An 18,288-nucleotide genomic window follows, 5' to 3' on the forward strand; every position below is an offset into this window, starting at 1 on the left:
GCAGGGTTGCCTTGTGTCCCATGGAATACCTAGCAGTACCCCTGGCCTCTGACCGCTGGACCCACCACCTCCCCAAACCGTGACAACTAAAACCACCTCCAGATGCTGCCAGGTGACACCCAAAGGAACAATCCTGTCCCTAGCAAGTACCACCAGCCACCTGCTGCATTAACCGTTCCTTTCAGGTGTTCAATGCATCGCTCTCCTCTCCTCACCTCTTCCATGTTTTTCACCCCCTGGGCCAAGACTTGGTGCATAAAGAGCTCCTTTTCCATTCAAAAAGCTGGCTCTCTGGCCTCTGCTTTGCATTTCTTCAGCCAAGGAGTAGCTGTTAGGCCTAGTGTTGAGAGGATACCTGTAAGCCCAGAACTCGGGAGGCCGAGGCAGGGGCATCACAAATACAAGGCCTGACTAGCCTACACAGGGAGCTTGCAACTCACAAAAAAAGAGGAGCAACCAGCAAGGTTCACCAGCCTTTGTATATCCATGGTCTGCAATGGAGGCCTTGGAGACCTTAGCTCTTGGGAGGTGTGGCTCCATCTGTCTTCCCTCAGAGTTCAACCCAGGGAGCACACAGTGGGGGTGCTGTGGTGCTTACTGAATGAAAGCATGCCAGTGTACTGATACTGGTAGAATTTCTCAGCCACTTCTTGTTTCTGCTTCCCCCGCCCCCAGCCCTCCCTGGTTTCTGTTTTTCACTTTCACATTGCTTGTTTTAGAGTACGTGTATATATTGTGTGAGGGTCCACACAAGTGTGCACTTGTACACATGCATGGAAGTCAATCTTAGGTGTCCTTTCTCAGGACTGTCCACCTTATTTTTGAGTCAATGCTGGGACCTCTGGGGGTTGCTGATTAGCATAGCCTGACTAGCCAGTAAACCCCAGAAATCTACCTGCCTCCACCCCCCAGCACTGAGACTATGTGAACCACCATGCCTGGCTTATATGCGATTTATATGGGATTTAACACGGGCCTGCACACTTACATGGAAACACTTTCTGATTGAACCATCTCCCCAGCTCGTGCCTCTCCCAAAGATCCCAAACCCCTGGAATTCTTCAGCCCACATGTGCACCTGAGCTTAGCAAAGTTGGGAGTATATTTGTCTAAGGCAGTGTATTCTCTGGGGCTTGACCTTTTCTGGCAGGTTCTGCCTGGATGTTAAACGTGGCCCAGGGGACATCCCCACAGCTGGTTTCAGCTTCCATTAACACTGAGAAGCGCTGCTCTGTTAAAACACTAGAGTGATCCATGTATGGAGAAGTATGGGGTGGGAGAATGCAGAGCTCAGGCTCACATTTTAAAGTGTGCTGGCCCTGCAGTGGCAGTGCCACTTGTATCTCTGGGGACACTTTGACAGGACGTGCCTTTGTTCTAATCTGAGACCCAATCCTACAGAAGGACCAACTTTAGGGGCTTTGCCCCAGCTCTGCCTGTCAGTGCCTGTGGAACCTGAGGGAACTTCCTGCTGTGGCTGAGCTCTCAGTGCTGTCTCTCCCAGAAAGTGAGAAAGTGAGGGTACCACGCTCTGTCCTCGGAACTTGGTCAACAGTAGACCAGGCCATCCTCATCAGAACTCTGCGGAATGGCTACCAACTAGCTTTGTCACCATTTAACAGCAGGGGAACATTCAGTCAGCTGAAACAAGCAGATTCCCTCAGCACTAGATGGATCCAGGGAGGTAAACAGGCACCCAGGGAGCTTGCCACAAGCTCCAGCTGGCTCTGCCTGAGCTGCTCAGGAGACTGCGTCAAAGGAAAGTGCACGACAGCCATGTATCACGTGTAAACACTAGGGGTTGTAAACCTCTGGCTTCCGCACACGTGCACACCCTCGCTCATACAAGGAATGCAAACCCTAGACTGTTTGATAGCATTACAACATACTTGGGTCCCTCCTGACTTTAAAATACATATATTTTAAGTTTTCTGGAACCCTCATGAAACAATTGATGTGAGTCACAAGCCTTCAAGTGTGAAATCATTAGAGCCCAGGTTGGTGGCTGTGAGACGCGCCATTGAATGTACAGGACCCTGCTGGTATCACCAGGCAAGCTCTCCTGAGGAAAGATAATTGTAAGAGGCACAACTTCAGAAGCAGCCTTGTCCCCTCAACCCATCTAAGCCTGCTTACAGTTTAAAGCTAGCTCACAGAAAGGCCAGCAGTGGCCCCGCCCTTTACTGGCTGCAGCCCTCGGGAGAGCGGGCCCTGCACCTCACTTGGGCAGCAGCACAGTAGAGCTGGCTTGATGGCGAAGGTGCTGGTGATCAGGCTCAAGGGCATAAGAACGGGTGAGCTGGCCTCGTCCCTTGCCAGGTGCAGCATTGGGTGAGCTAGCTGGGACAGTGCTGGAGAGCTCACCCTGGTGGTACAGGCACAGGAGAGCTGGTGGGCTGACCAACTCAGCTACCTTCCGGGCTTTGAGTTGGCCTACCCCAATATCTACCCCATTGACAAACTGCTAGAGCATCTGGAAGGGCCAGTCCTGCAGATGCAACGCTTCAGGGTCTCCATGACACGGGGCGACAACAGGACAGGCGACAGGAGTGCCCATGAGGATCCAGCATTGATAAGAGTAGTAGAAGCCAGAGGCCTCAAAACAGGCCAATGGCTCACTGCAACGAACATTTTCAAATAGAGATATGTGGACAAGAGGGGGTACTGTGTGACGCTATGATACACCACAGCTTCCAAGGCAAGGTGTTTGTTTTTTCTTTTGTTTTGTTTTTTAATTCATTCTTATTTTATTTTGGTGGGGAGGTTCAAGGCCAGAGGGTAGATATGAAGGGACAGGGAGGTAAGTTGGATTGGGGTGCATCATGTGAAATTCACAAAGAATCAATAAAAAGGTTTTTTTTAAAAAAAAAAAACACTAATAAGTTTTCTTAAGGAGAGAGAGAGAGAGAGAGAGAGAGAGAGAGAGAGAGAGAGAGAGAGGATATCAACAGACAGATCCTGATCATGAGAATACTCCACGGAGCAGGTGGCCTGGTGACTTCCATGTGCCAGCTGTCTGTACAAGGAAAGATGGATGGCAGTCCCACCCATGTGAGTGTAAGGGTACCCAGCATAAGCAAAGCTCTGTGTGTGCCTTGCATAGACAGGTCACACCTCTCCTGAGTCAGCACTTAGAGACGGTGGAACACAGACTGTGTTCAAGATGGTGGTATGAGAGGGTTGGTGGGACGGCTTAGAGCAGTGGTTCTCAACCTATGGGTTGTGACCCCTTTGAGGATCAAATGACTTTTTTCACAAAGGTCACATATCAGATATCTTGCATACCAGATATTTGCACTATGATTCAAAATAGCAGCAGAGTTACAGTTATGAAGTAGCAACGAAAATAATTTTATGGCTTGGGGGAGGGTCCCTACAGCATGAGGAACTGTATTAAAGGGCCACAGCATTAGAAAGGTTGAGAACCACTGGCTTAAAGGGTAAAGGTGCTTGCTGCCAAGCCTGACCACATGAGCTCAATCCCCAGGGCCAAGTGGGAGAAGAGAGAGAACTGAATCCTGCAAGTTGTCCTCTGACCTCCACACACTCGCCACAGCACACTAGTACCCCACTCACACAAATATACATACAAAATAAGTCAATAACACATAATCTTGTAAAGTACAAGAAACAATTATAGATTTGGGTATGATCGTAAAAACTGTCCATATTTGTAATGAAGACTAGAGACACTGGGTGTGATCTTTTAAAAACACTTCAGCCGAGATAGAATGAACCAGAAAGCTCATGAGAGATACACATTCCCAAGTATGCTGGGCATGTTTGTAACGTGGAGAGCAGTTGAGGAGGATACCTCGTGTCAACTTCTGGCTTCCACAGATGTATACACTGTGGGAACCCCACAGCTCCTCATGTGTTCGAAAAGTTCATGAATAAGTCTCCCAGCCCTCACCCCAAAACCACTCTTTGTAAAAAAAAAAGAAAAAAAGAGAGAGTGAAGGCAGATACTCTCTAAGCAAACATACAGAAATTTCAAGACCCCAAATCATGGCACAGAACCTTCTGCTTTAGGCTAAGAATGTGATTAGGGAGTTCGGTCATAGAGGTGGTGACTCTAAAGGCAGGAGGGGAGCTGAAATAAGCCTGGTACTGGCCACTGATGCCTTGCTTCCAGCCCTTCGACAAGAGCCCCACAGGCTCCCCTGAGCCTTGGAACCCAGGCTGGGTGTCCTTGGCAGTGCGAGTGTGTGAGGCTCCCTGGAATTTAATGTGCTTCCCTGAAAGACAGTGTGAAGACAGCTAGAGAGGCACTCTACGTCATCTTTTAGGGACAGGGACATGGCGCGGAGGTAGGATGCTTGCCTGGCATGCTCCAGACCAAGGTTTGATCCCAGTACTACAAATGCATCAATAAACCAACTGCTCGTGTCTTTCTGAGAATTTTGGATCAGATCATGAAGAAGTAATGTGCTGAGAATAAGATTCTTTCTCAGCGGCACTGTGCAAACTGACATTACAATTTGAAATCGGGGGCCCCAGGAAGTTTGTTTGGGGGGTGGGTGGGATCACTCCTGGAGAAGCACGTGACTGTGCAGCAAGAAGCCATCACCAGTTAGAAGTGGATTCGTTCTAACCACCCACCTGGGAGACATGGGGCTAGCCCAAGTGCTGGCAGAGGTGGAATACTACACACCAATGAAAAGAACCAATTAGATCTTTGTGTCATGACCTAGACTGAACACCAAGGTATTTCACTGACAAGATGGAAAGAAAAAAAGAGTCCCAGGGAAATGTACCAGGTGCATATCTGTAATCCCACTACTCAGAAAGCTGAGGCAGGAGGATCACCAGTGTGAGGCTAGCCTGGGACATACATCAAGATCCTGTCCCCAAAGCTAAAATAACTAAACAAATAAAATTCATAGAGCTTTATTTTTTAAAAAACTGCATCTTTGAGGGTTATGTGGATGTTTCATGTGTTTGTGAAAGAGAAAAGGCTAGCCCATCAACTGTGGGACCTAGATCCCACGTGAAAAATGACAACATTTTAAAGCTTTCTGAGACACTATTGGAGTAATCAAATTTTTATCTTAGAAAAAAAAGGGGAGTCCTAAGGCCTGGGGATGTGGCTCAGTTGGTAGAACGCTTGCTCTGGGATCCATCCGTAGCACTGAATAAACCAGGCATAGTGGTGCATATCTGTTATCCAGCACAAAGGAGTGAAGGTGAGGTCAGCCTGGGCTACATGAGATCAGGGTAGGCATGGGGTGCAGTGGGGTGGGGGGAAAACAATTCTTCTCTGAGCTAGGAGAGGCCTGGGTCTCTGTGTGGGGTCACCCCACGGCAGGATCCCCGCTCTGGATTGTCACTGTGAGAGCAGGGGCCTTGTAGGTGGGATCTACCACTGCATCCCCTGTGCCTGGAGCAGGCCTGGCTTTCTCTCTCTGTTGCAGCTCTGGGCATGCCTGCTTCATCCTTTTTCTCTTGCTCAGACCCACCCCGGGCGTGACAGCCAAGCAGAAGTCTTAATGTATGTGGCATCTCAAGCCATGTGGACAGTTGCTGCCTCCTAGGGTGGTGGCGGGGGGGGGGGGGGGAAGAGTAGCATCTACTCTTTGTGTGTTTCTGCACACATGTACAGATAGAGGGCCAGGGGTCTCATACATGATGCCCAGAGGGGCCGCGCAGGTGATGTTAATCAAGGCAGCGTCTGGGGAGGTGATAAAAGCTGTGACCAGCGCAGCTTGGCACATTTAACAAGCATACAATAAATATTAGTTGGATGGGTGCCTTTATTCACAGAGTTCGTACATTTATCATGCCACAAATATTTATGAAAACCACTACTAAAATCCCCGTAGGAGATTAGGGGACCAGAAAGGGAACCTTTTAAACAGACAAAAACCTCTGCTATTAGACAGCTTAAGGTGTGGTGGGAGAGATGAACGGAAATCAAATACTCACGGTACACATACAAAACATGTAGTGAGTGGGGTGGAGGCCCACTCAGGACTGGGGCATACACAGGATAGCTGAGGCCTTTGGGAAGTGAGCTATAGGGAATGGAGTTGCAGGCAGAGGGAACGGCATGTGCAAAGGCCTTCTTACAAGAGTGAGCTTGAGAGGCCGGACAAGCGGATGCCAGGGTAAGGCTGGTTCAAAAGTTCCTTTCAAGACAAAAGTAACAGGAAACAATCTGAGGCCACGCAAGGTCGGCCAAGCAATTCAGATGTGAGCTGTCAGCAATGGCAAGGAGAACTTGCTAGAGGGACACTAGAGTGGCCCCAGGGAGATGGGTGTAAAGGCCACAGCAGCATTCAGGGCCAGAGAAGCTAGTGGCTGGGGAACTGAGTGGTGGCCACGGAAGTGAGCTTGGTAGGAGGACCTGGTGATGGATCGGGCTTGTGAGCTACAGGAGACCACTTTCTGTGTGAGCACCTGTCCCCACCTCAGGAAGATGGTGTCCAGGCTGTTAGAGATCAGCAGACACTTTTGGAATTGAAATCAAATCGGAGTGAGGCAGCCAGCCAGGCTGGGTTTGGGCCACAGCTGTCTACCCAGAAGCCCGTGACTGCTGTCAACAGGCTTGGATTTCAAGCCCTCAAGTGGATGCGTGGACGCAGAGTGCTGAATCTCCGAAGCCTTCCTGGCCCATCTGTCCTCCCTCCTTCTCCCGGGGAGGGCCCGCTTTGCTCAGCCATGGTAGCCCCCCCCCCCCCCCCCCGTGCTAGGGAAGGTGAGTGGACCCACCACCCGAGATCCTCCATCTGCTTTTGATCCTTGCCAGCCTTTGAAGTCACCCCGCCCCCAGCCTCCAGCTGTCAGCTCTGCTCCTGGGCAGCCTTGGCTCCCCCAAAGCACCTCAATCCCTGGAGACTCTGGTGGTGACAAGGGTAATAAATGGAGCACCGGCAGGCGGCGGCAGCCCCTCCCCCAGGAGGCCAAGGGGTGGGGCCTTGGAAAGTCTCTTCTCCATCTAAATCCAGAATGGGTTCTGAAGGTGGGGGCAGCAGAGTGGAACTTCGCAAATGAATTCTGCAGGTGTACTTCCTTTCCAGCCTGCCTGTCTTCAGGATAGGCGATTCTCCCCACTCCCTCCAAAAGGAGAAGCTGCTCCCCAACCTTTGCAGGAATAGCCTGGAAGGTAAGACATCCCCCAGAGGTTGCTGGCCTCAGCTCCTCTCACTTTGAACTGTGGAAGAAAACAGTGGTGTCCCTCCCCCCCCACCCCCCACCCCCGCCACGTTCCCACAATGACTGTCCTGAGCCCCATTGTCCTGCTTCGGTGAACCCCGTTGTGTTTAAGTCCTTGGCCATGGAACACGGGCTGGGTCCTGAGCTACCCTTGGGGACAGTTCAGTCTCTGGCACGTGCTTTCTCGGACAATCTGCAGGATAACCCGACAGCCTAGGAGCTTCTATTAGTTCTTCAAGCTTAAGAGGTTCTGATTGTTTGTCTCAGATCATACAGCTGATAGAGGGACTAGCAGAGGCTACCTCCCCTGTAGCAGTTGGCAAATGTGGGTTAGAGGAGAGGTTTAATGTAAGGGGGGACCTGGGTTCAAAGCCTGCCCTATCTTGCTTGCTTGTGTGTGTGTTTATGTGCACACGTGTGCAGATACATGCCGCTGTCGTACACACACAAAGGCCAGAGATGTCTTTCTCTCATTCTTCTTCTACCTTTTCCCTTTGAAACAGGGCCTCTCCACGAGCCTGGAACTAAGCCGAAAGCAAATTCCAACAATCCATCCACCTCTGCCTCCCACAGCCCTGGGCTTACCAGCTCACGGGCCCACACCTGGCTCGTTAGGTGGGTGCTGGGGTCTGAACTCATGCTTGCACAGCAAGCTCCCTTACCCACCAAGTCACCCTCTCAGTCCCATAGCTGTACCCATCCTCCTTGCAAGCTGTGGCTCACAGCACCAAGCCTGGAACCAGGCTGAGAATGAATCCTGGTGACCTTACAAAGTGACCACGGCTCTCTGAGCCTTAGTCTCCTCATCTCTGCCTGCTTCATAGTGTCACACAGGTGACACTAGACAAGAGTCCTTAGCCCCAAAGTGAATACTCTTTTAAGTGCAAAATTTACTTACTTATTTCTATTTTCTCTGTTAGGAGAGCATAGCCAAGCTAAGCCCTCTAACCGCCTTAAGACACTGAAGAGGTTCGGCCTCCCTCCTCCTCTGCCCCACAAGTCACTAACAAAACCACAAGCTCACAAAGCACAAAGCTCACTGTGCAGAACCACAGCAGAAGAGGAAGCACTTGCCTAACAAGCAGGAGTGACTCATGCGTTGTCACTGCCCAGGCTTGGCTCAGCTCTGAACCTGGGTTTAGTCGCCTATTGGGCCAGGTGCTTCCATCCCCGGGGACACTGGAAGTGTTGGAGGAAATAGATCCAGCCGATTGTCCTGGTGTGTGACGGCGCTCACGCTGTACGAGCCGTGACTTGAAGGTTAGGTTTTCCTGACTTTGCAAACTGCCAGAGTTCATGGTGAAGGTCAGCCCCTCTGCCTGCACAGGAGCCTGGAGCTGGAGCGAGCAGCAGGAAAGGTCAGTTGTCAGTCAGTAGGTAGACTCACCATCTCATCACCTTGGGAATGCTAACTAACATCCTTGCTGCCAAGGCTTGCGTGTCTCCTCACGGGACATCAGGTTTGAATTGCTGCAGTTGTGTTGGAGTTTGGGAGTCTTGCCTTGCCTGGCAGGATATCAGGCCCAGTCAACTGTGCTTATTCCTTTTTAAATGGTTTCTTCTCCTTCCTCTCTTTTAAAAGACGTGTGCACTTATGAGTGCGTGTGTGTGTCTGTGTGTGTGTGTGTCTGTTTGTCTGTGTGTGCATGTCTGTGTGTGCATGTGTTCTGTCAAGAAGCTTGGGTAAAGCTCAGAGGACAGCCTGAGAAGTTGGTGCTCACATCCCTCATTGTTTGAAACAGGCCTCTTGTTCGCTGCTTCCTACTCCAGGCTAGCTGACCCGGGAGCTTATCCTGCCTCTGCCCCCTATAGGAGCAGACATAGGAGGCCTGGGAGAAGAGATGCCAGCTTTATGTGAGCTCTGGGGATCTGAACTCAGGTCCTCATGCTTCTGTGGCAGGGCACACTCCCCACTGCACCACCACCGACTGCAGCTTCCATCTATTTTTATTGTGTGTTTGAATCTTCGGTCATGGGTTGTCTAGTAGCGACCTGTGATCAGCTACCTCTCCTTTTCCCCTTTTGAGTCAGTTCCCAGGACATGAACTTGGAAAGGACACATTTTAAATTATTATGCCTTGATGGATGGATTCTTTTGCAGAGTATATGTTCCCCTAAGTCCATTGCAGTGTTTTTGATGTTTTGTTTTGGTTTGGGTTTGGGTTTTTGGGGCAGGGTTTGGTTTGGATTGTTTTGTTTTGTTTTCTTCTGAGACAGGGTTTCTCTGTGTAGCCTTGGCTGTCCTGGACTACCTTTATAGACCAGGCTGGCCTCAAACTCACAGTGATCTGCCTACCTCTGCTTCCTGAGTGCTAGAATTAAAGGCATGTGCCACCACCGCTCAGCTTTATTTTTGTTTTTTTTTTTTAAAGTTTACCTGGAATTACTCCAGCTTCCCTAATGTTTATATCATAAGCATTTTCCCCAATTATTTTTTGCTTGGGATTTGCTGTTCCAATGATTTCTCTTGCAACGCTTCCAAATTATCTTGATTTATCTTTAAAAGTGATCTCATAAGAAGCTCATCGGTTTCAAAAAAAAAAAAGATCTGATTTGATAATCTTTATTGTTTTGTTATTTTAATTGGGAGCATATGTCATTTTACTTTATTATTTTATTTATTGGTTTTTCGAGACAGAATTTTTCTGTGTAGCCTTGGCTATCCTGGACTCACTTTGTAGACCAGGCTGGCCTAGAATTCACAGTGATCTGCCTGCCTCTGCCTCCCTGAGTGCTGGGGTTAAAGGTGTGCGCCACCATGCCCAGCTGGGAGCATATGTCAAAGCACATGTGTGGAGGACAGAAGTCAGCTTTGTGGAGTTCTCGCCACCTCTTTTTACATAGGGTTTATTCTGCTCGTGTTTATGCTTATATTTATAAAGAAGGCTTGCATTCCTTTTTATTCTTTAAATGACTACTGTAAAAAATCAGTGTGGACCCCAGATGGTTTGTCATGTTGATAATTAGCACATGTGCCTTTTCTAGACAGGACAAAGTGTGTCTGCCCTTTTATGTTGCTGGCATCCTTGCTGAATTTTCATGCTTCCAGAACAATCTTTTGTACTGCAGGTCAGCTGATGGCAAATAAGTGCAATTCTTGTTTTATTTCTATTTGATTTTCATTTGTTTGAGCTATACGCATGTGGGGTGTGTGTGTGTGTGTGTGTGTGTGTGTGTGTGTGTGTGTGTGTGTGTGTGTGTTGCGTGCACTCACCTGCGTGTGCACACGGAAGAACAGAGGTTGACCCTAGGTGTCTTCCTCCATAGCTCTCCACCTAGCTATGTTTGGCCTATGTTTCTGTTGGGGCGGCACTGGCTGCCTTGCGAGGCCCTGGGATCCACCTCGCTGCTGTACTTCCACACTACGGCCGCAGGCACTCTTCTTATGCTTGGCCCTTTGCACAGGAGCTGGAGATTAAGTTGAATTCCTCGTGCTTGCACAGTGAGCACTCTACCCCCAGCCCCTTATCTTCATTTTTTAAAAAAGAGTTTTCTTTTATTTCACTGGCAGGGGGATTCTACATTGAGATGGATGTAGACTCATTTGTTGGTTTTTATTCCTTTTAGAGGGTATGTTTCAATTATTCTTATCATTCTTTAAATATAACATGTCTTTTATCCCTCCGGCTCTGAGGTTTCCCACTCCCTTACACAGCAGGAGTTCGGCTGTGCTGAGCCTAGAATGACTTTCTCTGTGTAGACCCTGCATGGTTTGTTTTTTTGGTTTTTGTTTTTTGTTTTTTACATAACTCCCTGATTCTGTGACCCATGGCATCCTCCATCAGTCCGCGACAGTCTTACATCAGTTTCCCTTAAAATGTTAGTTTTATTTCTTCCTTTCCCTGTGCTTCTGTTGCCTCCATTACACATATGTTAGATCTTCTACCATGAGTGCTCTTTATTCTGTGCATCTTCAAAACATGCACCCCAGTCTTCTCCAGCCGTACCTACTCACTGGCCCTCCAGTTCACCCATCTTCTCTCTCACCATGTTTAGCTCTGTGGCTCACTGGGTTTCCACAGTGTTCTCAATTTTGCTTCCTTTATTTTGCAGCAGTTCTGAAGTTTCCACTTGATTTCTCTTTAGCGTGCTGTGCTATAGTAGCATTTTCCATCTTCAGTCCCTCACCGGACCTTGCTTTCCCAGTTACTGGGAAGCTCTGACCTCTGATTCTCATGGGGTTTGTTTGGGTTTCCGTCTTGAGTTCTGATCCTGTAGTCATATCTCCTGACATGTCTGGTAGGGGTGTGTGTGTGTGTGTGTGTGTGTGTGTGTGTGTGTGTGTGTGTGTGTGTGTGTAAAATGTGGAAACTCTGGAAGATTTCATCTTTTCTTTTGGAAGGCTCTGATGGCAGAAGCAGTCCTTCATCCAATGTGAGATTAAGATGTGACATGGTGCAGCATCTATTTGTCTTGCCCTTACTCCAAATATGACATCTCAGTTGAATCCTGGAACATTTGTGTGGCAGGAGTAGTGTATGTGTAGGTACATGCCGCTATGTGTACACAGAAGGACTGCGGCTGTCCTGCGCTATCACTCACCGCTGTTTCCCCTTGTGTCAAGGTCTTTCACTAAACCTAATGCTAACTAGCAGCTAGAAGCCCCTAGAAATCTCTCTGTTTCTGAACACACACACACACACACACACACACACACACACATACACACACACTGAAAATGCTGGGGTTACAGGTGCACATGCAGCCATATCCAGGTTTTTACATGGGTGCTGAAGATTTGAACTCAGGTCCTCATGGCTTATTTTGGCAACATTGCTGTCTACAAAGCTACCTTCTAAACCTCACAAGCCCAGGTATTGATTAAGGCTCCTGGTCTTTGAAGGCCAACTGTCTCCTTCGCTTCTGGCTGTGGAACAGTTTCCTGCCCAGATTCTTTGCTGTCCCCTCCCCAGCTCTTCAGCAATTCCCCCGAAAGCGACACCAGCCATCTCAAGTCGTACTCTGAGTTCTCACATTTCTAGAATTTCTTCCCCATATGTCTGAGCTGCCCTGGTGACATTTGTCTCAACAGCCCAGTGAGACTGGAAAACACTAAGGTGTCCTGTTGCTCCTGCTCATGACTCAGTAAGTGTCTTAAGAGAACAGACACAGACAATCCCTCGCTCTCTGAGATTCTGGGCCCTCAAGCCATGCCTTCCTCGTCTTTGAATGCCCTAAAACATTCTTCCTAGAGTTTGCTTTTTATTGTGATTGCAAAAGTGACCTAAAAATTCAAACTATGCTATCGTCAACACTCAGCTGGCCGCTTAAATGCAAACTAAAAATAATGGATTATTTTAATTTTCCTAAGATTAGACAAAAACGTGACTTGGAATGAAAAAGAAACATTCTAGGTAATGAATAACTTATGGTTAAATGTGTAAGAAAATTTGTTGTTGTTGTTGTTGTTGTTGTTGTTGTTTTTAATGCCAGAGGGCTGGAGTAATGACTCAGTAGTTAAAAACAGTGGATGCACTTCCAGAGGGCCAAATTTGATTCCCAGCACCCACATGTTGGTTTATAACATCTGTTACTCCAGTTTCAGGGGATACAACACTCTCTTCTAACCTCTGCAGACACCAGGCACACACAGATATACATGCATGTGACATATCCATACACATAGAATAAAATTTTAAATATACCTTTTTTAATGCCATAAATAAAGAAAATAATGGAAGATACAGGAAAGCCATTCCAAGCATGTAGAACTGGGATGCAGCCAACGATGGGCCCTTGCCTAGGATGCACAGGACCTAGCTTCAAGCCCATCACTGACAAAAAAAAGTTGTTATTTTGAGCTATAAGTGACAACACATTTTAGGATGCTGAGGCAGGAGGATCAGGGGTCAGCTTCCACTATGAAGAAGTTTCCAGGCTAGCCTGGGCTATATGAGACCCTGTCCCAAAGAAAGGGGGCATGAGAGAGATAAAAGAAATTTACAGCACCTGAACAGAATAATAGGCTAATATAAAGTACACAGGCACATTAACAACAACAACCAAAAAAAAACCCTAAACAACAAAAACAAAGAAAAGCCATAGTAATAAAGATGGGCAAAATCAAGGAAATGAATGCACGCTTCTCCCCAAGCTCAAACATACCAGCAGCATGAGAAGGAGAGTGGCTGTGAAACAGTGCAGTGTGTGGGTCAGAGCGCTGGGCCGTTCCTCGTGTGTTCCTCAGACTGCCCTCGCTGTTAGCAGGCAACGCTTCATTTTAGAGATAGCAGGCCACGGCTGCCCAGCTCCAGTTGTGAGCCTGAGGGAGTGTGTTGCAGAATTAAGCTGTTCGCCTCATCAGGGACAGACACAGAGTGACAGGAGGGCCTGGGGACCAGACGCCTCATCTCAGGGACTGGATCCTCAAGCCGGGGACCAAGCCTTCCACACGCCAGCCTTTCTGGAGAATGCGTTATATCAAAACCACAACACAAGTGTTAACAGCAAGCTGTGAAACTGGAAGCCTGGTCATGGCTGGAGGGAGTCTTTAAAAGCACAGAAATTATTAGGAACAGGCTGCTAACATTTGATCAAGTTCAGTTCACGTGGAAATCCTCCCTTGTGTGTGGGATATATACATACATACGTGTGTGTGTGTGTGTGTGTATGTGTGTGTGTGTGTGTGTGTGTGTGTCCTTATAATGCATATATATATGTGAGAGAGGTATGTATGTGCCCTCTGCAGCAGCAGACTTTGAATCTGTAGTCTGATTTTAGGTGACAGAAATGTACACTGAACCTCCACTCATTCCCTTCCTTCTTCAGGGTGCCAGGGAATAACAATTTCTTTAAAAAAAAAAAAAGATGGGATAAAACCTGGGTCTCCAAATGTCTCCTTACTGTCTCTGAGGATGTGTATATATATACAGGGATACAGTGTTGAGAGCTGGCTGAGTCAGTAAAGATTTTGGCTGAGAAGCGTGAAGACCTGAGTTCGATCCCTGGAACCCACCTTGGCATTGCACAGTCACATCACTAGAAAGGTAGAGCTCCCTGCCAGGCCAGCCTAGGCTAGCTGCCAAAATTCCAGACCATTAGATCCTGTCTCAAACAGAAGGTACTTGAAGAATGACATTCAAGATTCCCTTCTGATGGCGCACTCCAACACACGCACTCAAAGGACATGTATATGCAAATGATAGATAGATAGATAGATAGATAGATAGATAGATGATAGATAGATAGATGATAGACACACAGACAGATAGATAATGTTGCTTAAATGAATAGTCAGATGTTCATTGCAGCATTGTTTGGGATGGGTGAGACATCGTAGCTACCTGGATGCCTCCATCAGGGCACAATCCACCCTGCAGGGCTAAAGAAAGGAGACACCCAACCCCCACCTTGAGAGCAAGGAGATGAACTCTTACGATGCTTTTGTAGATGGGAACATTAGGACCAATAACTTATTGTCCATGTAAAATCCAAATGCCCATTGATTTGTGTGGGAATCTCTCACCAGTTTAAAAACTTTATATTAAGCACTTTCAGGCTGGAAGCATGGTCTAGTGGGTAAAGCACCTGCTCTACAGGCATGAGGAACTGCGTTCGAATCCCCAGCACCCACATCAAAAGCTGGACATCCCCAATGCCTAGGGGAGGAGACCTAATAATCTGAGGGCTCGTAGAGTCCAGCCAAAACAGCCAGCTTTAGGCTCAGTGAGAGATGCTATCTGGAAAAATTAAGGTAAAAAAGTACATAATAAATTTAGAGCAATGGTGTAGCCACAACCTTGCCTGCAGACTAAATCACTGTTGGTAAACTTTTTTCTCCCAGACATTAAATATCTTCAGCTTTGGGGAAGCCATACACCACCCCTCTTAGAAGAACTCTGCCCAGAGGTAGTAGTGTACCAGTAACCATGGGAATGATGGTGGGTTACCCTTAGACACTCACATTTCAGTTTTATGCCATATTCACATGTCAGGGAATGCTGCCCTTCTTTTGATTTTTTTTTTCCTCAGCCCTTTAAAAATGTGACAACTTGAGCTGGGGCAAAGTTCATTGGTACAGCCTGGGTCCACTCTCTAACAGTGCAAAGAACAAAACACAAAAATTGAAAGCTATTCTCAGCTCACAGGTTGGAGTAGAAGCCAGCCTGGAGTTGGCCTGGTGTAGGGGTCATTTGTTCAGGGAAAGACTCAAGTCAAGTAATGCTGATCCGGCTGTACTCCCTGGGTCCTACTTCCCAGCTTACAGCCCCAGCCCCTTCCCTCCTGAGATCGCTGAACTTTATCATTCCTATCTGTAATCTGTCTTTTTTTTTTTTTTCTTTTGGTATTAAAATTTTTTATGTGCATTTGTGTGTACAGGTGTCCTAGGAGGCCAGAGAGAGTCAGATCCCTGGAACTAATTATTGTCTGAAAGCGAACCAAACATGGGTCCTCACCAAGAGCAGTATGCGACCTCTTTCTACCTCCCACTTCTGTCTTTCACTCTCATGCATCTTAGCAGTGCACACTCTTGATTTGTGTGCTCGGGGTTTCAGAGACTTTGCATTTCTCATGGGTGCCCTTCTGTCTCTTTGCTGGACCATGCTGCAAGGGCGCCCACTCACTTCTTGTTATAACTGCTTGTGCAATGCTATCTCTGCATGTCTGTCCTGGCCCAGTCTCTCGGTACACATAGGTGCTTGGGTGGCCTCCTCAAGCTTGTCCCTTCCACACCTCGCCTCCTAACCTGCACCATGGTCTTGTCAGGGAGGCATTTTGGTGGTCTTTATGTCTAGACGTACTTAAGTCAGCAAGTGGCAGGACTAAGAAGAGTTGAGTCCATGGTGTTTCTGTGTCTGACCTAGTCTACTAGACAAATCATGGCCACCATGTCTTGTGGCCGTGTTGTGTCCCATCAGCGTAGGGATAACTGGCTGATGAAATACTTAGCAAATGCAGCTTCTCCTTGATTAACAGTGGCAATCAGTGGTGAGTATAAATCTCAGCCCTTGAATGTGGCAACCCCACATGCTGTGAGCGTTGGCTGGCAACCCTTGTTTCCCAGCCATAGGAGGTAGGCACTTAGAAGCAACTATGGTAATGGTGCCAATGTGAGATGCTTCTTTTTTTAGGGTGTGTGAGGGTTCGAGACAGAGCTTCTCTGTGTAGAGCTGGCTGTCCTGAAACTCAGTCTGTAGACCAGGCTGGCCTCTGAACTCACAGAGATTTGCCTGCCTCTGCCTCCCGAGTGCTGGGATTAAAAGCATGCACCACCATCCGGCCAGTGTGGGAAGTTTCAATGAAAACTTAAGAAAGCACATGGGACCTTGCATGTTCTCCCACTCCTACCCCCACCCATGTCAAAATCTGCAGCAATTCCAGCCTCGGGGTTTTCTTTCTTGGAAGGGACGCTATGCTGGCCTGTGAGGCCCTACCACACAGAGGCACTCGGGTCCTTGGGATGGAATCCACAGCCTCGTGTGTGCAAGGCAAGTGTCTATCCTGCCCCTTTCTAGTCTCTCTTCATGCTGCAGCACGGTCTCACAGAGTTCCCCAAGCTGGCCTTAAACTTATGACTCTGATATGTGAGCATCCCAAGAGGCTGAGGTTACAGAGCTGTGGCATCAGGTGCCGTCCTAGAGGCACTCGTGAAATTTCTCTGGCCGCCGTCTGTGTCCTTTTCCGCCTGTTCGAACAACACACTGCCCACTTTTCTGCCATAACCATAGCCAACCCCAGGTGGCCTCCACCAGCCCCTCTAGTCTTTGGAAGTCAAAATGCGGATCCTCCCCTCCCCACCTGTCACCCCTTCCTCTCTGAGGAAGTCTCCCCAGTTCAAGGACAATCAAGACCAGAGACCAAAGCACGGGACTTCTCGTGGGGAAGGAGCACAGGAGGAGTCGGGTTTTTAATGGAGTGGGTTTGCTCCCTAGGGACAAGGACTTCATTTCCACTTTGACAAAAAGTTTGTGGATTTGTATAATACAGAATCTATTAGAAGGTTGGAAATAGGTAATCAGTTTTTAATATTTACGTTTTTAGGCAAAGAAATCTGACTCATTAGCAAACATGCATAATAGTGAATGATTTACATTTCCCTTTGCCTCCACTCAGGTACAAGGCAATGTTAGAAGTGGTGATCTCACCCAGCCTCGCAGCAAGCAGTGACTTCAGGGAATCCCTGGCGGGGAGCGAGGACAGTGCTGCCGTGGGGGCGCTGAGTGACAGAGAAGGTAGGCATCTGCAAAAATTTGGCTGAATGAGGTGAGAGGGCCTCATTAACTCATGACAGACTGAGAGACTCATGGTACCATTCCCAGAATCAGATACTCACATCGATGGTTCTAGAAATGAACTCGTGCACACATGAACCACTGTCCTGCCTATCATCATTCACCGGACAGGTTATACATGGTCCTGACCTGAGCTACCCTTCTTGATGTCTGCTTCCAAGAAACCTTGGCATAGCTGTGAAGGATAGCAGCCTCAGGCGCATTTCTGGCCCTACCTAAGGCATGATCTGCTGTGTCTCCAGCTCTGTCCCTAGGCTCCCTCTCACCATCACCTCCTCCCAGCAGGAGTCTTGATCGCAGGGTTCTGTGGCCCAAGAGGAGAGTTTGTCTGCCCACTGCTTTCAGGTTGGGTTGAAGTCAAGGAAGCAGAAGAAAGTTAATGCTGTTTAGAAAATTATTGGCAAATGATGCTGCCAGACTAGTTTTCTCTAGAACAATCTGGGCTTTTGTTTGCTCTGCTGGGATTGTCAGCCTTCCTGGTAGAGCTTTGAGGTAAGCACATGGCTTTAAGCTGTCTTGCTGAAGCATTTGGCTTAACCCTTTCCCTGACAGTATGCTCAAGGAAAGTCTGACAATGGTACCCTCAGACCCTGGCTTGTCCTCATTCTTGGTCTCAGTGTGATGGCAGATCACCGAACAGGAATGCTATAGAACTGTCACAAGTAACCAAAAGGCCATGTGTCCAATGCAAAGCAACCTCACACGAAACTTTAGTGAGCACAAATCCAGGCTTCCTTGATTACTTATTCTGTCACCGAGACAATGACATTGCCCTTACATGCCCGTTATGAAGCTAGGCAGCCCTGTTCAAAGTCTCACCACAAAGGTGAGGGCTCTGAGACCAAGACTGGATGATAGAGGGCACCCAGCAGTTCTCCTGGCACCCACAAGCATCTGTGAA

General features: G+C 48.0%; 1 protein-coding gene across 1 annotated transcript in view; it reads left to right on the forward strand.

Moving 5' to 3' along the window:
- The first annotated feature begins 17,194 nt into the window (after positions 1-17,194).
- Positions 17,195-18,288, forward strand: part of Eya2 (EYA transcriptional coactivator and phosphatase 2) — a 98,073-nt gene continuing 96,979 nt past the window's right edge. The window contains exon 1 of the mRNA XM_051143813.1: positions 17,195-17,327. Within this exon, the coding sequence (XP_050999770.1) occupies positions 17,219-17,327 (109 nt within the window). The 5' untranslated portion in view covers positions 17,195-17,218. The remainder of the gene's footprint in view (positions 17,328-18,288) is intronic.

The sequence above is a fragment of the Acomys russatus genome, chromosome 4 (assembly GCF_903995435.1).
Source record: "Acomys russatus chromosome 4, mAcoRus1.1, whole genome shotgun sequence".
NCBI classification, from domain to species: domain Eukaryota; kingdom Metazoa; phylum Chordata; class Mammalia; order Rodentia; family Muridae; genus Acomys; species Acomys russatus.